Source organism: Topomyia yanbarensis, chromosome 1, assembly GCF_030247195.1.
Source record: "Topomyia yanbarensis strain Yona2022 chromosome 1, ASM3024719v1, whole genome shotgun sequence".
Taxonomy (NCBI): domain Eukaryota; kingdom Metazoa; phylum Arthropoda; class Insecta; order Diptera; family Culicidae; genus Topomyia; species Topomyia yanbarensis.
The window spans coordinates 180,788,521-180,810,009 of NC_080670.1; the positions used below are offsets into that span (position 1 = coordinate 180,788,521).

At 41.6% G+C, this 21,489-nt stretch overlaps 1 protein-coding gene across 2 annotated transcripts in view; it reads left to right on the top strand.

Moving 5' to 3' along the window:
* LOC131683469 (uncharacterized) overlaps window positions 1-17,868 on the top strand; it is a 28,170-nt gene extending 10,302 nt beyond the window's left edge. Inside the window, exons 1-3 of one of the 2 annotated variants that reach the window (XM_058965485.1) lie at window positions 15,547-15,645; window positions 15,855-16,142; window positions 16,210-17,868. In XM_058965485.1, the coding sequence (XP_058821468.1) occupies window positions 15,604-15,645; window positions 15,855-16,142; window positions 16,210-17,700 (1,821 nt within the window). In that variant the 5' untranslated portion in view covers window positions 15,547-15,603 and the 3' untranslated portion in view covers window positions 17,701-17,868. Of the gene's footprint in view, window positions 1-15,546; window positions 15,646-15,854; window positions 16,143-16,209 lie in introns of those variants that run through there. The other variant, XM_058965493.1, reaches the window with a different exon arrangement.
* The last annotated feature ends 3,621 nt before the right edge of the window (window positions 17,869-21,489 follow it).

A 21,489-nucleotide genomic window follows, 5' to 3' on the forward strand; every position in this document is an offset into this window, starting at 1 on the left:
TATACAGATTACCTTGATATCCGATAATATTAAGTTCCATATTACTAGTAGATATTTCATACGACTCCAGGACATCTCCCATAATCATTTTTGTGTGATATCCGAAATGTCATGAACGAAATCGGCCATACGAATAAAGACATTGAACGCACTCATTTGTGAATTAACATTTTAAAAATTTAGAGGGTCTCGGCATGCGTTGACCTAATTATCATGATCACAATCGCGTCGTTAGTTTAAATGTCAAACGATGTCATCTTTATCAAATGTGAACACTTTGACATGCTGTCCACATCACTTTGGTATATGAATTTTGTTTGCACTTTTTTTATCTTGTGGAATAAAGCTGGGCGCTGCCAGAACTCGATCAACGTTGGGAAACTCATTCGTATTTAGGTATGGAAAAATATAAAAATTCTTTGATTAGTGCTTACATACATATTGCAATTGTTCAAGAAGAAAACTTTTGCCTTAAAGAACAGCTCATGCAATGAAGAATGATAAATTTTATTATTATTCATTCAATGAGTATAAAAATAATGCTACTTCTACAATGATTTATTCCCATATTGGTCAGTTCAATAAATATATTCTTGTTGCCATCAAAAGTAAAACTCTCTGCTGCGAGGGAAAGATTTTGCCATATACCGTGACGAGTTACCGGAAAAAAATAATGTGCCAATGTTCATATAAAAGCTAGTTCAAAACTAAAAGCCTCTAAAATAATAATAAACAATCTTTCAATTATATCAGTAATAAATGTATTTGAACTAAAACTATTCAAGTAAGCACCAATTATATTTGTAACGTCAAGGTACATTATCGTTTACTGAAAATTACTCTTCACGTGCATTTAAGTTTTGTGGTGATATGAATTTTTATAAATTTATTTTTACGTTCTAAATCTGTAACTAAATTTGACGAAATAGTTTATTTGACACATTTTCTCTCAGCGTTGAAGAAAGTTAATTCAAGTTAGTTCAAGCGTCCATAAGAAACAGCAAATTAACCTCAAGTCACATGTTTTACATTTTCTCACGTGAAGCATTTATCAGTTTCACAAGTCACCGGAAAAAGAAGTAATAATGACCAATCATCAATAATCATTTTGAGCACCTGTTGCCAACATCATATTGTAAGCTTAATGACTCAGCTTTTTTTAAACTGAACGAATCTTCACCGACTACTGTATTCGGTCGAAACTGCGAAAAAACCATCTTCCGGAAGTTCATCAAAGACCCAAACTCATCCTCTGACTGTGGCTTTCTTTCGTTTTATGATTTATTACCCAACAACGCATCTTCGAGTTCGAACACCGCCTAGATCCGAACAAGGTGTTAAACGGTTTCACTTAATTTTCCCCCCAATTCCGCCGCCGACCCATTCGTTCGAGCCAACTCGATGCTCGATCAAAAAAAAAATGATATATGGTCGATTATTACCTCACTTCAGTTCGAAAATCGTACCCATTAAACGATGCTCTAACAATGTTGTCTTAATTTTCTTACGATCATAATTAGGCGGGTGTTTTTCGTTGTTTTGTTTTCGGCATGTCTAAGTTGGATCAATTTTACAGCTTGTTTGCGATGCTTACCCCCCCGTGCCTGTCCGGTCAAGGGGGAGGGGGCAAGTGATGCTTTACGAACTCAATCCGATATTTATGCCGTTTCTCATCAATCGGTGGTAATGTGTGGAAGAAACCAAAAAAAAAAGTATATGTTTGAAAGGTTTGAAAAGAAAGTGTTTTTTTTTTCACTTTCGGTTTCTCTAGAGGTCTCATCTTATCACATATATGTGTGTACAAGCTCAATTGCGTCCAGGGATGTATTGATTGTAGGGTATTGTATGTTTGCTGTTCGTTTTGGTATTATGGTATGTTTCAAAAATAGACGGATTTGATCCATTCAGTCCAACAATAATCCCAGAAATAATAGGTTACGATTCCCGAGCAAATATCAAAATAATTTAAATAATAATTTAATTCAGACAGTTTCTTTCCGATACTACCGTAACCACTAAATACCATCCATCTCGTTTCATTTTGACCCATAATTATAACAAGTGTTCGTATGGTTGTTTACAGTGTAGCTATTCAATTTCACTCTCTATGGCTATGTATACACGTTCTCATATATCACATAATCGTTTTAATTGTGTCCAGCCACTTTTATTGATTGTCAGTGAAAGTGAGTTTTGGCGTCAGTTGGCTTATCAAAATAGGTAATTTGAAACGTTTCGCACATAAACACAATGTTGTTCAATGTCATTACGCCGTATTGAAAGTGATTTTGTTGTTGTTTTGAATTTATTAAGGCGAAATATTTTTCCATTTTATTGGTGAGTTCGGAAGCCTCAACTGTCGTGGCACCGTTGACTAATAATACGAAGTCTTTTGCCGTTTAGTGCGTTAATCCTTCTCTACAGTTTTGTAATCGACTAGTCGGAACTTATTTCGTCCAGGAAGGAAGCCCAGCTGGCCTGGTTCCTCAGACGACAAAATCCGCTGATCTTTCATCCCATAGATGGTAGTCAAGAGGAGTGTTTTGAGAGCTCGAAGTGCTTTTAAAAGATTTTCGATTGCTTCCGCTATTTCTGGATTTCACCAGTGAACCGGCCGCTAGTTTGGGGCCTTGCATTTTGCAGCCTGAACCATGACTTTTACAAGGTCCACCGTGTAGTGGTCGCAGTCTCGATCGAGAGCACCCGAAACGATGGCTTCGTAGGTGGTCCAGTCTGCCCGATCAAAGAACCAACGACTGTATCGATAGGGGCATCCGGTCCCGAGAGACTACCATAGGTAATATTGACAACTGCAAACCATTTCGTCAATTACCTCAAAATCATGACAATGACACGGAAGTGTAACATAGCGGGATGGTAATGAATCTTCAAGGCGCAGTTGATGAGGAAAAATATTTCCTAGCATCGAAAAAAGGTCTCCAAGCACGCGATTTGACGGAGAACCATTGAAACTCGTTTTATTGTTTACATTATGTAAAATATATGAAAGACACACGGCTCTCATTGGCTAGTAAAATAAAGGAATCAAGTAATACTTTTTTTTATAGAATTTTTTATAGAAAACTGAGCATAAAAATTCTACTTTATCGCTAGTTTAACACAATTCTGATATTGGCTACAATAAAGTTTGACAAATTTTTTTAAATTTTAATTGATGAAATCCTGTATTAGGCCAGTCTACTGTACTGTAATATTTCAATTTGCTGAGAACGATGCAGCCGAGAAGCCATTTTTTGTTTTAGCGTCATTTTAACACAATAACATTTTTATTGACTCTTAACTTTATTTTAAATTGTTTCGTACTCAAACACTGTCAATCTGTAAATTGTGATATTTTTAACAATTTTGGAATAAGCCACAAAAACGCACAAAAGAAATTTTCATTTAAAAGTAGACAGTAATAAAAATTGTAACAAACGACTAGCTCAATCGTGTTTTATTTCACCCAGGGTCGGCTTTCACACTGCTCAAGGGAGGACTCACAACCAGGGTTACCATATTCACAGATTTTTCTGTAATGTCACAGTTTTTTTTCACAATTTTTGATCACAGATTCTTTTTCACAGAGAACAGATTTTTGGCATATTGATAAAAATTTCACAGATTTTCACAGATTTTTTGGAAATTTATTACAGATTTTTTTCCTGTTTTAGTCATCACAGATGGTGAAAAGATTTTTTTGGCCGAAACACAGATTTCAATGTGGCATCCCTGCTCACAACCTTGATCTATTTCTAGAGAAAATTTTCAATAGGACGTAAGTAACAATGAGAGATTCTCTTTGGGGTCTTTCTCTTCTGTTCATTACTTGGCCATTTCAACATTTACTACTCTACTCTTTGCATAATATTCTAGTAAAAACCGTCGGCTTTCGATATGTACTGAAAATTAGCGCAAAGTGTTGTAATGACGTCGTAATAAACGAAAGAGAAAGTAAACAAAGAGAGGCTCTCAATGTTACTTACGTCCTATTGAAAATTTTCTCTAGAATTAACTTTTCTTACATGGCGTGTATTGTCGTCAGGAACTGTTGGGGCCCTTGCTGCTCCGTTTGTGGAGAGAGGGTGAGGAGCTGGAGCCTTTCGTTGCTGCACGCTGGGTGCTGGTTCGTAGATGGGGATAGAGCTATCCCGAGCATAGACGAAGCACATAATCTAATCGGTATGTGGTAACTTGTAACGGTTGCTCTATCCACGGTGCTCGCAGACGCCGGGAGAACTCATCGGTCTAGGTGCAGACTCAAACCTTCAAAACGACCGTTTCCACACTCAGCGACAATGGCGTATGTCTCACCGGCCACCAGTGCCTTTTCGGGGGTTGGGTTCACGTGGTAGGGAGGGATAGTTCTGATAACCTCCTTCGAACCGTGTCTACGGAGCTGATTCTGCATGCGAAGGAACGGAGACTTTTCCTTGTCCGAGATTCGACGTACGAATCTAACCAGGTCCTCGTGGTGGTATTGCGTCGTCCTGATAACCTCCTTCGAATCTGCTATCTGGCTTCGAAGAAACGGAGACGTACCGCCGACACACTACTACTCGTCACCACAGTTCTTCGTTCTGTCCTTCCGTCGAACGTCTTCACCGGTCTCACTCACCGCGACACCTTCTTGGTTTTTTACTTTTCTGCCCAAATTCGAGGGACTTATTTTTTTGACGTCCGTTTTCTTTCAGTGGCTTCCAACGACTCCTAGTTTCTATCACTTCTCTTCTTCTTCTCACCTTTCCTTCCATATCGCTCTTTCTCTTCTTCCTTCACCGAATTCGGAAACAGTGGTTCTGCGGTGCGATTAATTTCGCCCGTTCGTCTATAGTTTTACCTAATCTTCGCCGGTGGTATGTTAGTAGATTCGATTGTTATCAGGGGTGGAGAAGTTTAAAAACGTTCTTAAATTCTATATTTTATAATATAATATTATGTTAGTATAAGTTTACAAAATTTCCTAAAACTAAACACAAAAATGATGAGCCTTTTGAAAATTACATGAAAAAATTAAACTAACTAAACAAACTAGAAAGTATTAACGTAACCTAATCTAAATCAATGGAAAAATGACTGTAATAAATGTGGGTCTGAGTTATTGTCCCTGAGCTAACGGTAACAAAGTGGAAAAACTGCGGTTTCACTGAGAGTCCATGTACCCACAAATTAAATACACTCGTGTATTATTAACTTTGCTAATATGAAGAAACTTACACAGTAGCAATAGGATTAACGGTGATTTCGTCCTTTTCTTCGATCGGATGCCGGTTGCTGCTAAATCACATATTATTAAATCAATCAAAGAAGTACCTGTCATGGTTTCAGAAGGTCGATAAGCGTTCACCATTTAAGCGTCTATCCTCATGAAACTTAGTCTAGTGAATGAAGAGCTACGAACAAATTTTTCACACATAGATCTATACATATCGGGCAGTCTCACACACATCCATGGCCATGGCATTATGCCGACACGAGCTTCGGTTGCTAGCAAGTGTTGCCACTCATCAGAATATTGTTCTCACTCAATCTACCACGATTCCTATATGTACACTGTACACATGCATTCGCAGATTCGAGACTGATGTGCCATTTTCTCGCGCAAGAAGTGGACTCTCTCGTGCTCGTTCTTTTTATGTATTTAAAGCACTACACAGTTACGAAAGAGAGCGCCAATATATTCGGCGTTTATGGAAACCATTAAAAGTAAATTTCAAAACTTTAAAGGCGTCGTCTACTTTCACGGTTTCAAAAAATCGATTTTTTTCTATGTTTAATTTCAATCTATATGTATCTGAGAATACGCCACAGAAAGGATTTGGTGAAAACCATATTCCTTAGCATGTTTCTGGGAATCGTAAGGTACCCATCTCCGGCCGTTTCTGAGATACCAAACGCGGCGCACCACGAAGGCGCTTGTCCATTGAAAAATTATTGTTTAAAGAATTCTCTGGTCCATTCTTGACGGTTTATGTATATGTGAACGTCTGTGAATGGTTTCTTGTCTTATTGTACGGAAGAAAGAATGCATCGGACATGCTGAGAAGCGTATGGGAACGAGATAACGAAAACTAAAGAAAGAAAACAAAGGTACCGGTGGGAAGGGAAAGTTGACGGACAAATCAATCGGCCAGCTAACAAAATTTTATGGCCTGGCGATTTAGAGAAACTCAATTTCTGTAGAACATATGCGAAATGTAATGTGGGCTTCCCCCGAACACTTCTCGTTATCGAACGAAAATACCCCACAACCATAGTGTTCACCCGGCGAGGACAGTTGGTGCAAGTGGTGGCAGGCTGAAGTAAAAGGAACTTTAGAAACTTTCGAACATATCAGGATCTACGAAAATCTATCATCTAATGATTTATTAGAAAGATCTCCTAAGCATCTCACACCCAAAACATCAATGAGTCTCTGAATAGTGGAATCTGTGCCTTAGCGCCAAAACACTTGCACAAATTCTGGCAGGCAGGTGGTCAACGTTGTGACTTATTTGGTAGTCAGTATCTTCAACCAAGGATTTTCATCGATCTTACAAGCTGTGACAGTGAACGTATAACTCGTTCTGAATGCAAAGTGGGTGTCGTTCTGAATGCAAAGTGGGTGTCGTTCAACAGAGAGAGCAAAATGTGCAAAGCCAAGAACATTTTCGTGATGAGGAAGGTGAGCTCTACGGCCCAGGCATAGCAGATTAACTAGCAAGGTATTACAAGGTTTGGTCGAAAAGGGATTTGCAAAATGTAAATTTGTTCCATTTTTATAGCCCTTAATAGACCAAAAAATAACGCAAATATTGTAATTTTTCACAAATTGTTACATAACTTTTACAAATTATAAATTTAAAGAAATCCCTCTTGTCTAAACATAGCCAACGTGACTATGATTATAAAAATATGAGTTTTCTTTTTACAAATTACTAATTTGCCACAACTTTACTTAAGCGGCACCCATGTAGTTTCAACATTAATGTCATCAATAATGTTTCATGGTCACGAGAGATTTTTCTTTTCGTCTTCAAAAGTAAAATTGAAAAATCAAAACATGTATCTTCAAAATAAAAAAAAAGTTTCTAAATCCATTGAGTAGATGCTTTACAGTTTATTCCCAAAAAAGTGCTAAATTTTAGGCCTCGCGGGTAGAAGACTCCCTTAAACGTATTAGATTCAGCTCGCTTATTCATTTACCTCATAAGCATAGGCTCAGTTCTCAGAGGAATTATTTAATAAGAGAACATGCTCAGAGGACAAACACAAGAACATAAGGGACATGCAATGCCTGTATTAAAGTAACTTGAAATGTAATTGATGGACTTTCGACTGGATTAATGTTATCTAGAGTTTCGACTTTTTGCAGTTCTTAGTGGATTAAAATGACTTGTTTGTTTTTAAATGCCAACGTTTCGACGCCTGGTTTGCGCATTCTTCAGGGGAGAAAAAAAAGCTATAATCAATTTTTTCTCCCCTGAAGAAGGCGCAAACAAGGCGTCGAAACGTTGGGATATAAAAACAAACAAGTCGTTTTAATCCACTAAGGACTGCAAAAAGCTGTTTGATACTCTAGGTAACTTGAAATTAAATTACATTAACGCTTTTCGGTTTGACTCATATATGGCCGGTGTTAAACCAGACCGGACATTGATTTCGAGACATTTGTCATAATACTTGCTTATTAAAACATAAATCAAATCTGGTAAAAGTCAAATATAACTGAAGAAATTCTTTATCAAGTATCATTAATGTCTTCATTTTTTAAAGATTTTGAGACTTTTTTTGGTCTGACTTAACACCGACCATATCTAAGGTTTATTCCCCACAGTACCTATTTTGAAGACATTTCAAATGTTGTTTTTTCATTTTGAAAACAATTTTTTTCGGATGTCAGACAGATTTCAGGCAGAATTTTAGCCCAAAATCACAAACCGATTCAGAATTCATGTCGTTGAAGACAGATGAAGACATTTTTAATGAACTTAGAAGACATTTTAAAAATATACCTGGTATCCCTGTTCTTAAATTAAGTTTACACAATCAACTTAATACTGCAACCAGCAGCACCATTTTAGTCGCTTTATATGGTTACCATTAAATGCCCAAAAATACGCCCCTCGCTTCAAACACAAAGTCGTTCTAGAGCGTTCAAGAGATGCACTATTTCAATGTTTATAAACTTGTTTCACTATTTGTACTTTAATAGTAAAAGTTATAACTGGAGTTGGGTAAAGTCAGAAACATAACCGCGAGGTTGATTAGACTGATAACATCTAAATCATCGCAACTAATCAACGTTCCAGAAGGAGCTAGAATATACAAACCGCCGCTGACTAAAGTTTCACAGTTTTTGTTTAATCCAGATAATCTTATCAAATCTCAGTGGTTTTACAGGATTGTTCAAAATCAATAGAGCTAAACTTCTCATTCTAATTGCTTTGTAGAGAAATCAGTATTGTTTCTGCACACACTTTCGAATTCACCGGGAGTTCTGGTCTGCCTTTCTACCTTTCGACATTATTTCAGGGATCGAGTAATTGCCTGAATTATAAAAACCAGCCTGCGATATCTTTAATTCGCAAGTTTAATAATATAAAACGAGTGAAAGTTTTAAAAAATGAGAACGATTTTTTTCTACTTCAAAATTAGATCAAATTAATTGAATAAATGATTAAAAACGATTATATAATACTAATTGTTACATACGTAGTAAAACAACCAGTATTTAAACTGGTATTGTCTCGAGTCACATTTCCACTGATAGCACGAAACCTGACGAAACGCTAACGGCAACCGTACACTGGGGTACAAATGTATTCCACGCCAACTTTGGCACCAGCTTCCGCGAAGGCTATAAGCAAAGGGCCCGCGTATTAAAAAGTTAAATTTCTTGAAATATGGGATAATTAGAATTTGTTTGAAATTTGAAATTATTTTAAATTAATAAGAGGAATACATTTTAACACATCTACTTCTTAAAACCAGGAATTTAGATCGAGAAATATTTTTAAGGATATAAAATTTGTAATTTTTTAACAAGAACTATTATTTGATTAACAATTGAAACAAGGAGAAACACTCTTAGGTTTTTTATAAGAAAGGCAAAAGCCATACACAAGAGGAACTGATTCCAACGTCAGATCCTTGGATCTGCTGGGAACATTCTATGGATCAGATATCTAGGTAGCTGTTAGAAACAGTACTGTGAAATCTCACGATGGTCTTGTGATGGTAAATACGAAGTGACCGTTCACCAAAAAGTGATCGTTATTCATTTCCATTTTCCTTGCATAGTGTTTCAGTCAACTGTCTTTCACAGAAGCCGTTTTAGAGAGAGCGCAATGAAATGATAAACAGATTGAGTACGGTTTAATTTATATTGGTGTGGTAAACGAAATATTATCAATCTATTGTATTCAGGCAGCAAGCGGTGCTTTGTTGATTTTTTCTCCACCTTTTTGTTTCTTTTATGAAAAGCTATTTGTGTGAAACCGCCTGTTTGTTAATACTAGCTCATTGTTTGTAACAAGATGGCCGTTATAACCGTTTTTTATGATGTAAATAAAATGATGGTCAGCTTCAATTCCTCCCAATAATGATTCCAATGAGTGAGAGACTCAGAGGGGAACTGTCGCACTGCTGTCAATTCATTGGAGTGAGAACCGTAACTCAATATGCATCGTTTACTGTTTTGGATGCTAATCATTTAATTCTCTTTTGTCTAACTAGCAGGCTTGCCATCAGTACCGTGATGGAGTTCAGCACTGGTTAGAATATTAAACAAAAAGAAGGCATAGTTAAATTTGGATATTTGTGTTTAAAAATATGTATATGGGAGACATATAAGGTAGATTGAGGATAGCCAGCACATCTCGGACTGGAACGAGGCCGAAGAGATTCATTTAACGGAGATCTGGCACTAGAACGCTAGGTGCACGACTAGACAACATGTTTAATGTCGCAATAACCGTCACCACAGGCGCAGAGATCTCCGCGGTCCCAATACGCCCGAATTGTGCATTCAACGTATAATTATTGGACATGACGCCAGATATCACGACCCTCATCCATCTCCTTGGACCAAGAATTCTTGATACCTTTGGGATTCCTCAACTTCCATCGTTCCATGAAATTTGCCAATTTTTAAGCGTTCTCTGACAAAAAAATACTGAACCCAATTGTTTTGCAATGACGGAAGTTCATGTTCCGGAGCCCAAAAAGGCGAACAGAAAAACCCTGTTAAAAAAAAAACAAAGTTTGAAGGAACAGATCCGGCGAGAGGCTCGAAATGAGGTTAATAGAAAATAATTTGTTTTCTTATACTCTTCGATTTTTGCTGAACGCAATTTCTTGCAAATCAGAATTTTTGCTGACTAAATCAAAAGGTTCTTGCAGAAGCCAACCCCGTACTTCGCAACTAAGGCCCCTGTCGGAGACTGCACCATCAATCTCTACTTCCCGGGTGGGTTGGTAGATAAGATACTTCTTCGTACACGGCCGAGTGTTGTTTAGTTCGATAATGTTAATGTTAAATAGCTTATCTTTGGTCCGGAAGTAGACTATCGAGAGGCTGGTTGTATTGGATGCATATAATTTGTATCAAAAAGGAGACGTATCAGCATTATTTTTGCCATCGAAGAAATATCTTAATTGACCTCCATTGAGCCTGTGTTCGGTCGTCGGAAGCCCGCATGATAGTGTTGGCTAATGGGAAGGTATTAGCCAGCACTATCATGCGGGATTCAGTACCCGCAAAAAGAAGGTTTTATCTGAGGGAACGAAAAATTAATGCAGCGAATTTCAAAAGAATGGAGTAATTGCTACTTAGCTGTGGAACATTTATTTATTTATTTATAGGCTTTAACCGAAGTGGTCATTCGCCTACCAAAGGGTGCTTATATTCTATGTAACCTCTTAGTCTATTTCATTTGTTACAGTTAAGGACGTCTATTTAAAGTCGGAAGTCATTGCTAGAGATGCGCACCAGGTTCCGAGGCGATCATGGTATTCCCTTCTCTTCAAATCTCTGCGAACAAGTTGGCGTTTTTTAAGATATCAGTAGATTCTCCTCTCGTGACGGGTCATTTCCAAGTATATCCTTTATGGATGATGATACATCGTGTTGCCGACGAAGGTCCTCGTAGACGGGGCAGCTGACGAGTATATGTTCGACTGTTAACCTGCTGTTGCATGTGGAACATAGTGGTGGATTTACTCGTGAGATAGTGTGGGCGTGGGTAATTCTGGTGTGTCCTACACGGAGTCGCCAGAGTACCTTTTGCTCTATTCTGCTCTCTCTGTCTTCCCATCTTTGGAGAGATCCCTTGATTTTCTGTGGGTGTCCTCGCAGGTTCCTCCAGTGGTCAATGAAGTGGTTGGAGGCTTTCTGCTGGAATGGTTTAGTGATATCATTTACCGGGACTTCTCGGGTAACCATTGACCTCGTTCGCCGACCGATAGAGGCCAGATGGTCAGCGGTCTCGTTGCCCTTGACTCCACAATGGCCCGGAACCCAGCAAATCGTAGTGAGAATATCACAGGTATCTTCGATTTCCTGGATGTACGGATGCTCGATTCTCCGGTCTCGAGTGCCAAGATGACCGAGAGGGAGTCGGAAAAAATTACCGTTGGTATACCTTCGGATTTTCTGCGTATGGCAACGGCGATCGCGGCTGCTTCTGCAGAAAATACCGAGCATTCTGGAGGCAGACGTAGAGCTAATCCTTCACAGATACCGTGTACCCCTATTCCAACTTCTTCTTCTAGCTTTGATCCGTCAGTGAAGATTTTGCGGTGATTTTGGTATTTGCGGTTGACCAAGTGCAGAAACTTTGCTTGCGTTGCGCTGTGAGGATCATCTTTTTTTACGATACGTGTCAGTTTGGTGTCCAGGTTTGGGCAGCGTTTGTTCCAGGGGCGATTCCTGAACCTGCGCATGCTGGCAATTGCAGGGAGTTGGGTATTAGTGAATTCTGAGTAGATATGTTTAGCTATAGCTAATATTTGACATTCTCCCCCTGTCGTTTTTTCGAGGAAACTCAGTCCTCGTTTCACAACGTTGATCGCTACCGCCCATCGACATGGTAAAATACCTGCCTCCATGCAGGCGGCTTCCGCCGGTGTGCTAGGGAGCAGGTTGGATGCGAATCTAACCGCACCATGGTAGACAGGTGCTAGTGTGGTGGCCAGACCCTCCCAGTTTCGGCAGGTGAGCTCAAGGCCATAGAATATTTTTGAGTGTATTAAGGCTTGACTCACATTTAGAGCTGTTTTTCTGTTGCACTTGGTGTGGCGTGAGCTTATGGTGCGAACTAGTCTTTTCCTGCTTTCGCAATCCTTTTTTATTTGCTGGAAGTGGGATGTGAAGGTCATTCTCCGGTCTACCTTAATTCCGAGAATTTTCGGTTCCTTGCGAAATGGTATCGTTGCACCGGCGAGTTTCACGGGCCGGTCGAAAGCAACGTGGTGGGAGTTGCAGCAGTGTGCAATAGCGCATTTTTCTGGGGCAATATTGAAACCGGTTGCTTCGGCCCACCGGCCTACGGCGGTAACAGCAGCCTGCAGTTTTATCCTGGTTCTAGCTTTTGTTTTTCCGATCGCCACCAAAATGATATCATCAACATATAAGAATATAAATACTCCTTTCGGTAAAGCATCGAATAGAATATTCATGCTTACGAGAAAAAGGGTGACTGCCAACACGGATCCTTGCGGGACCCCATTGGCTTCCCGGAAGGTATCAGATTTGTTTCTTCCGATGTACACTCGGAAGGTTCTGTTCCTGAGAAATTCCTGGACGAAGCGGCCCATATTCCCTCTTATTCCCCACTGATGCAATTGTCGCAGTACACCCTCGCGCCAGACCGTATTGTAGGCCTTGGCGAGGTCGAGGATCGCGATATCAGCGTGCTTGTTTTCCTCGAGTGCCTGGCCGACTACCTCTCCAAACGAACCGAGATGGATACCTGAGCCGAGTCCTTTTCTGAAAGCAAACTGCCGGAGGTCGAGGAAGTTTCCCTCCTCCAGATAGGTCACAAGGCGCCGATTTACTAGTCTCTCCATCGTTTTAGCTATTCAGCTAATCAAGTTTATAGGGCGGAAGTCGCTGGGCTCCTTTCTTCCGCTACTTTTTTTTGGGAATAGGAATGACCAGTGCCTCGCGCCAAGTCTCCACCTTCCCAGACTATGTTCAAGCATTCTAGTAAGGCTCTTTTCGCCCTTGGTGGCGGGTGTCTGAGCATAGGGTAGCCCACTTCATCGGATCCAGCCGATTTCCCGCGTGTCGCACTTAGTACAGTGGCGAGTTCCATTCCAGAAAAAGGTTGATTGTACGGAATCAGTAATAAACACATTTTCGTTTATTGTTCACTTACATGCGCAATGTCTAAACTTTCGTCACTTTGGGTACAAATCACTACGAATCTTACTACCCACTCGGGAAAAAAGGAACTCTAAATTGAATTATGGTTAGCCAATTTTCTCGTCTTCGCACGGCTCCAAAGAAGGCGTGGGGTACATTTGTACCCCAGTGCAACGTTCTAGGGTTAGTTAATCAGAATTATGGATTTATGTATTCACTTTTCAGGCTCCTACAGAAACAAAATCCTGGCTACGTGCCTGTCTGTTAGTAAAACATAGAGATACTTTACTCATAAATAAAAAGAAAAATATGACCTAAATTTCGTTCGGATGTATTAAAAATATGGAGCCGCAATGCGTCTATACAGTTGTTTACGGTTGTGTATCGATGTTGCTGTTTTGTTTTTATTGATTCTTATTAAACAGTATGCATTTAAAAAAAAAGGTTTTTGGGGTCGGCTCACAATCCAACTCCAAACAACCATTTCCATTAGTTATCATTTTAGATCAGTCATACTTTTATACAGATGAGTTACAGATTGATGTAAATGCCTTTTGTAAATGCCTTTTACCTTTAATGAGTCTACTTTTAGTTGCGCATTCAAAATATGACATAAGAGCATGAAACAGAAGATGTAACATTGATAGTAGGCTGTGAGCGATGTTTGCTACCATCGAAATGCAGATAGGGTGATGAGCCTATTTGCGCCATGTTTCTATTATCACCCTACCCATTTGAAGCCGTTGGTTAGAGCAGTGTCTGCCATCTTTGTTCAACACATTGAGTCAAGTGGTAGCGCAACAATAGGGGCACTCGATTCGAGTTTTCATTGTGCTCAAACTCGAGAATTTTACTGTTTTCAACGCATTTGTGTTATTATATTGGTTCTTAACAACGAAGCAAAGCGGTTGATGTCAATTTTTACGCATTCTATTGATTGTAAGGCAAGAAATTATAGGACTAATGAGGCACCTTGCTTAGTATGGTGAAAATAGGCTCATCACCCTATGTAATATCTAGGGTCTACATAGTTGTAAAATCTCATGATATAAATATAAATAGGTTTGTTTTTACCGGTAACTAATAATAGATCACATATTCGACATCTTTTGGGAACTCAATTAGGCCAGTTCTGAAACGGGATCCGCGGATACAAAAAAACTCAACGTCAAATAACTTCAATAGGATTAGAATGGAATGATGAAATGAGAGAGAATTTGTGCAGTGTGGGAGATGAATAATAAAATTAACAGAAAAAAAAGAAAACATCTATCTGCCAGATCCGATCCAGGACTAGTTATTCCACTACATAATAACATGTTCCGATAGACGTAATAAGCTCGCATTGTAGTCACACATAAGAAGATATACGTGTTACAAGTGCCCCAATAATCATAAACAGCTATTAAGTCCATTAGTAGCACAACTGTGCGATTATGACATATCGGTCGCAGTTATATGACTACCAAAGGCCATAAAAACATAAAAAAAACCCGAAGAATTCATCAGCCAACTACGATCGACGGTGGCGGCTGCGGCGGCCGGTCACACACACGTTTCCTGTTTTCCCGCTTTCCGAAGAAAGTGAAAACTGCTTTACGTTATTGCGCCAGCCGTCAGTCGCCGCTATCTACTGTCAGAGGCTTAGGAAGTTACACTACCGCGCACTTCCACATGTGAACTTATCAAGATGCGAGTATACCACGTAAGCCCGCGCACAGACAAGGAAGAAACTTTGCAACCAACGTTTTTTTCTTCTCTCCGTTTGCGCAAAAATCAACCGATCACGAACGAGTTTCCTTCTTCTTTTTCTTTTCTTATTCATCGACTGTGAAACGAGTGCAGTTGAACAGGTCGCCGGAACGCAACGCGAAATTAGAGCCCGGAAAATCAGGCAGTTTGTTTACGTCTAAATATGTCTGTTATATGTGCAAAACACTGTGAAAAAAAAACTTTTCTAGAAAGTTCGGCTCCGGGTCCTGGTTTTCGGTAAATCGAGTGCACAACGGGTGTTACGAAAAAAACAGCCAACGCAGTTCACCTAATAGTGCGACCGCGCCTACCCCGCATTCAGTGCGAACTCATGAACGGAAGAAAAATGCCGGACGCCAGCTGGATAGTCTCTCTTTGCTTGAGGCTAGGCTAGAAAAGTAGTCTCAAAACACGCAGTGAGATGTAAATAAGAGTATTGGATTGAAAAGCAGTTGAATGGTCGGGGAGTCGTTTGCTAAATTCGCCGGTCACCGCCGTCTTTGATGGTAGTTTACTTTCCGCAAACGCTGCCGTTTGCAGTAGGCGTATGTAGAGATCGGTTCATAAGCGGAAAGAAAAACTCTTGAGTCTACTTTGTATTTATGAGCACTTTCAATTTCTTGGAGGGGTCAACAATTGGTCGATCAGTTTTTAAAACAACACAGATATTAATAATTTTAAATAAATAGTTTGATTCTGTGACTCTTTGGGCACTTCCTACCTCCCTCTCTAATCTAGTTCTTTCCAATTTCAGTTACTGCTACTGGCGCTGCTGGCGTCACCGACCCTCACCCAGAAAGCGGACAAGCGTCGTGCCTTCTACCGCCGGTCCACTACTACCACAGCTGTCCCCGTGCCGGACGATGATGACATTGGCAGTACGGAAGCCAAACAATCCGAAAACCAGCCCGGCGAAGGTCTGTATACTGTAAGCGATTCCTTTGCCATCAGCGGTGGATCCTCTTCGTCGTCCTCGTCCGGGGATAGCATTGGCAAGGGAAGCTCCTTCAAGCCGATCACGACCAGTGGAGATAAACAGACGGTACCGTGAAATGTTGTTCCTAAAACGTCGAGACCGAGACATTAAACCAAACTCTCTATCCTTCCAGTCATTCGCGGAGTACAATTTTGGCGGCACGAAGCTTTCCGACACCAGTGACTCAAGCTCGGACGAAGATTACGGGTTCAAAAACCACAAAGCCCACACAAGCACGCACAGCAACGGTTTCAAACCGAGCGGAACGTTTGACTTTCTGAACAATGACTATACCCGAACTTCCCTGGACACTAAACCGAAAACTTCCGTAACCAGTAAATTCTCTATTTCCCATCCAACTCCCACGAAAACATCATTCACGGGTAGGTTAGACTACTTGGACGATTCCACGGAGTATGACGTGTACTCGAATTTGAAAACCGGCAGCCACTACAAAGCCCTGCAGAAAAATCTGGCCGGGGCGACTGGTTCACCATTTTCGACCTTTTCAGGTTCATCACTGAGCTTCGACGGCAAGGTGAAAAAGCTACCCCCCAGCTACGAAGACTATGGACTTGGATCGACGCCTACTAAGCACAAGAAGAACAAACTCTCACTTGACGACGACACGTTCGGTGGAACCGGCTCCTATGGCATCGGTAGCACTTTCGGTGTCGGTAAGATAGAAAATTTCTTTTCCAGTGGTGGTAAAAAAAAGAATCCTTACGGATTCGGTGAACCACCGCTGGTGAAATCTGCTGTATCGACACTGAAACATTTTGGTGAGGGACTTTTAGGTAAACCTGAGAAAGCATCTTCTTACGACTACGATAGTGACGAGGGTGGTTTTGGAAGCCAGAAATTCAAACCGTTTGGCAAGGGTGGCAGTTTGACGAACAACTTTCAGCTAGACGATAGCGATGAATCCGACGAACATGCATACGTTAAGCAAAAGTTTCCAAAACCGCACTCATCCTACGGCCCCAAACCGCAGAAGCCCATCACTCCAGAGTACGAGAGCGACTTCGATGTGAAAAACATCAAGCTGCCCGGCGCTCACAACAACTTCCGACCACACACACGTACTAAACATACCCAACACAAATCCAAACAACACGGTTCCGCCATTGACAATCCCAATCCGCTTGAGTTCCGACCTAACTTTAAGTTGCAAGATGTACCCAATCTGTATCCCGACGAACATATAGGTGCCGGCATCGCAGCCAAGGGACAGATCGAAAACTTCCTCAATTCCGAGCATGCGTTCAAAGGCGAAAACATCCGGACGACACACTACCTGGATGGACACCCGGGCAAAAAACCTACCTACCAGCAGTACCTGAAAAGTCAGGAGGACGAAAAACTCGAGAAGGAAGCACTGAAGGCACAGATCGAATACCTGAAGGCGCAGGCAGCCAAACGTCCGGCAGAGCTTAGACAGCGTCCACCGGGTCCTGCACCGTTCCCGCAACATTCGCTCGGACCGGCGCCTTCGCGACCCCGAGGCCGACCGGTACGACGTATCCCCGGCGCACACGTTCCACTGGGGGTCAAGGGACCGGGACTGCCACCGAGGATTCCACACTACAACGACCGGCCCTACAGTATTAGTTTTAAGCTTTAAGTGATTGTTGAGAGAGTCAGCTGGACTTGATACTTAGTGCAATTTGCGTTGTGTTTCTAGCGTTAGCGAGCTGTAGTTAGTAGTCCAAGATTTTAGCATTAATTTATTTATTTAATGTAGCTTCTAGGAAGAAATTTTGACTGTGGACAGTAAAATTCGAGAATCTAACCGGCGTGTTTTGTTCGAGAGAGAAACGCCTATTTTCTGAGTTTGGACCGACTGTAGATTGCCCGGTGAACGTCTTGGAAGTATGTTTGGAGGTAATTAGATTAACAGTCGGCTGATTCGGGAAGGGTTCTCGCGAAATGTGGTGTGAGCGCCTCCGTAGCAGTTTATCATGTCTTCCACCTCACCAACCGTTTCCGGCCATCATGCGCAACGAACGCCTCCTTTACCGGCCGAACGAGACGCTTCCATATTTTTCCATGTGAAGAGTACAACGTAGATTGAAGGTCCACTTCGTTCTTACATTCAGAGTTAAAAATATTCAAATTCATTGAATGAAAATTGATCATATTCAGCCGCATTCATTTTCAATATTCAGTGACGCAGCTGAAAATGTCAAACGAACAACCCGCCCATTCATCCATGCAGATTTTCATTCGGCTCCGATTATTATACGAATCGACCGTGCAGCAACGAATCAAACGCATCAAAGTAGGCCCTGGCACAATGTAAGCGATGATGATTGTTGTTTCATATACTTTGTCGACATTTGAAAACATTTTCCTAGATAATTAGTGTAATGAATATATTGTACGATATTCAACTGAATGAATACGATGGATAGTTGAATGAATATTTTTCCTATTCACCGCGAGTCGCAACAGGTTCATTTTCAACCGTCAACAAAGAGCTTCGATTATTTTTAACTCTGCTTACATTAGTCAGCTGATCCGCACAATCTTCTCCGATTTCTCGAACAACTCCTACCACTTCCTTACTGGCTCGTAGGAAATTCTACCCATTGTCGGCCAGAACCTCAATAGGCCAACCTCAGCGACCAATGAACGAGTGAATCGCCACAACTTCGTAGTCAGTCCGTGGGCTAACTTCAAGTGCATTACCCGGATTACCAAGCAGGTGAGTAGTGGGATCTGCCTCATTTCCGTTCGGCGTCCAACAATTACATGAAATTGGTCCAAATAATCTACACTTGTATGGCGAGACGCGCGAAGATTCGATGATACCTGCTACACTGATAGCGGAACCACTCCAAGAACTCAAGGCCTACTTCGGTGAACCTTGCACCATACGCTGAACGGCGACACCTTCCAGACTACTGCGTCAAGCTGCTGCGTTATTGCTCTTCCGCGACGATTCTGAACAACCAGCTATGTAATTCTAAGGTCGTATGACAGGTTTGTTGGAATATGCAGACCGAAAGACAGCAGCTCTGCTTCTTCGATTCTGCCACCCATTCGAATCAGTCTGTTTTTATCAGCTAGCGAAGTAAGCTTTAAGCGCGGTCTATACTGCTCGATTCCTAACCGTTGATTCCTTATTCCTGAGGAGGACCTTCAAGTACTTGCTTTGCCGTAGCTCTACAGGTACGGACGAAACTGTATTCTTGCGAAGTAATCTACTCTGCACACTCATTGCTTTTAACGTCTCAATCGCCCGTCTTTTGCTTTGCCGTGTATAGTTTGCAGCGAACTGGATTAAGCACGCCATCGACTTCATCAGCATGTATTCTAACAGGTTATCTGGCTTACTTTGGGCTTCGAAGAACACTTTGGTCGAAGGTCGAACAAAGCAGGCTACCGTCCGAAGTAAGTACAAAAAGCTCATTAGACCGGTTGTCATACACGGCCACAAAACCTGGATTGTACAGTCAGAGGAACAATGCGCTGTTAGTGTTTTCGAACGGAAGGCGTTGCGAACGATCTACGGTGCGGTGTAAATGGAAGACGGAATGTGGTGACGGCTGATGGACCACGAATTGCAACAGTTGTTTGGATAACTACCCATCGTTCGCACAGCGAAAATTAGCGGCTGCGCTGATCTGGGTATGTCGTCAGAATGGTGAACGATAACTTGGAAAAAATAGTTCTCGAAATTAATCCGACAGGTACAAAGGGGTATCAATCAAGTTGAAGGGGATCTGAGGAGTTTTCGTGCTCTGCGAGGCTGGCGATAAACAGCCATGGACCTAGAGGACTGGAGAGGACTTCTTGATACATCAAATGCCATCACGGCCTTGATCGACTGATTGGTATGGTAAGTAAGTCCTCACCAGCACTGTCCACTTCGAGAAGCGATTGGAACCCACGATAACCTGTGGTCACGTGCGCATTGTGCAACCATAAATAAATCCGAACCTCTTCGGCCCCTCTTCCGCACTGTTGTACCAAGATTGTTACCCACCAACCACGGGTTCTTGGAGTGTATCTTCAGATCTTTAGCCCACTTAATTACTAAATCCGCCACATTTAGTTTCGTTGGAACCCCCCGACAAATTGCTTCTAACGGTGCCGATAGAACCCCATCTAAGACAGTGCTACTTCTGCCTCGATCCAGAACACCACTTAACTGATCGTGAACTTGTGATGCCCTTGATCGTTGGTAAACCAACCGCCGCCAAAAGTGCCAGGCGCTGAATCGATAGTTGTAGTTCAACGGTACCTCCTTCGCTCGAATCATCGCTACTGAACAGATCACCTTATCCGCACGATTGTATACGCCACGCATCTGTACGCTATCTCACTGGTATCGTCTAAGATGTGAAGGGGGACTTCTTCGATCTTTTCTGATCTAGCATTCCCGAAAGAACTTCGAGGTAGCTTAAACACTGGTACGCCCGCTAGGATGTTAACCCACCACAACCACTTCCTAAACGACAGTTCATCGATCGCATCACCCCAGCCGTAGCCCGTCCTCCAAAGAACCAACATTTTTTAGAGAATTGTATCCTAAGCGAGACATTCTGCTGGATTGACCTGCGCCATCGAAATCCACAGAACTATTCTTTTCACCGGGTGTTCCTAGCACGCGGTTGTACTCGGTGTTCTTTTCTCGGTTGAAATGCACTGCGGAATTGACAATCCTCTCGTTTGTATATTCGAGATATTTAGCGGAGTTCGAGACCCAGTTACTAATCCGATATTTCCCACACGAATGAACGTACTTCATCTCGCTGGCTCACTGGATCGCTTCATAAATCGTATCCACACTGGCGTAGTAGTCATCTACGTCATGACGATGGCTTCTACCGCTTCAGGCTCTGCAAAATCTGCTGTATTTAAATTTTCCACGAATTGAACTGAGTGTTTGCTATGAACACGTGGATCCAAAGATAGAAAGTACCTTCGCTCTTAGCTCGGAACAGAACGCTTATTCGCGGGTCTGACCCGGTTCTGATGGTACATTTATTGAATGTCACCTCCAAAGGCTACTAGAAGTTTTCCAAAATTGCTGATTACTCTGGGAAGTTGAACTAGCTTATCCGGACCTTTGAGTAACCCCAACTTCGTTCACTAATGCTGCGGTATCCCAAACCCTTCCTACATCCGGCGTACAACCATCGGGTAGCAGCGAGGAACTTGTCTTGCGTCTTCCCGCCGCAGCAATCTTGTTTCGGAATGAATTCGGGTTTGATTCAAGCATCTTTCTAGCCTTTATCTCCCCTACAATCTACGGTACCTACCTACGGCACTAACTCTGACACTGTTCGAGTGTTGAACAACAGAAACGTCTCCTTCGAATTCTTTGTCGTCGTCCTCGAATTGTTCTCAAACTATCTACCTTTTCAGTGGCAGTGCACTCTACCTTCCACAGCCGCACCGATTC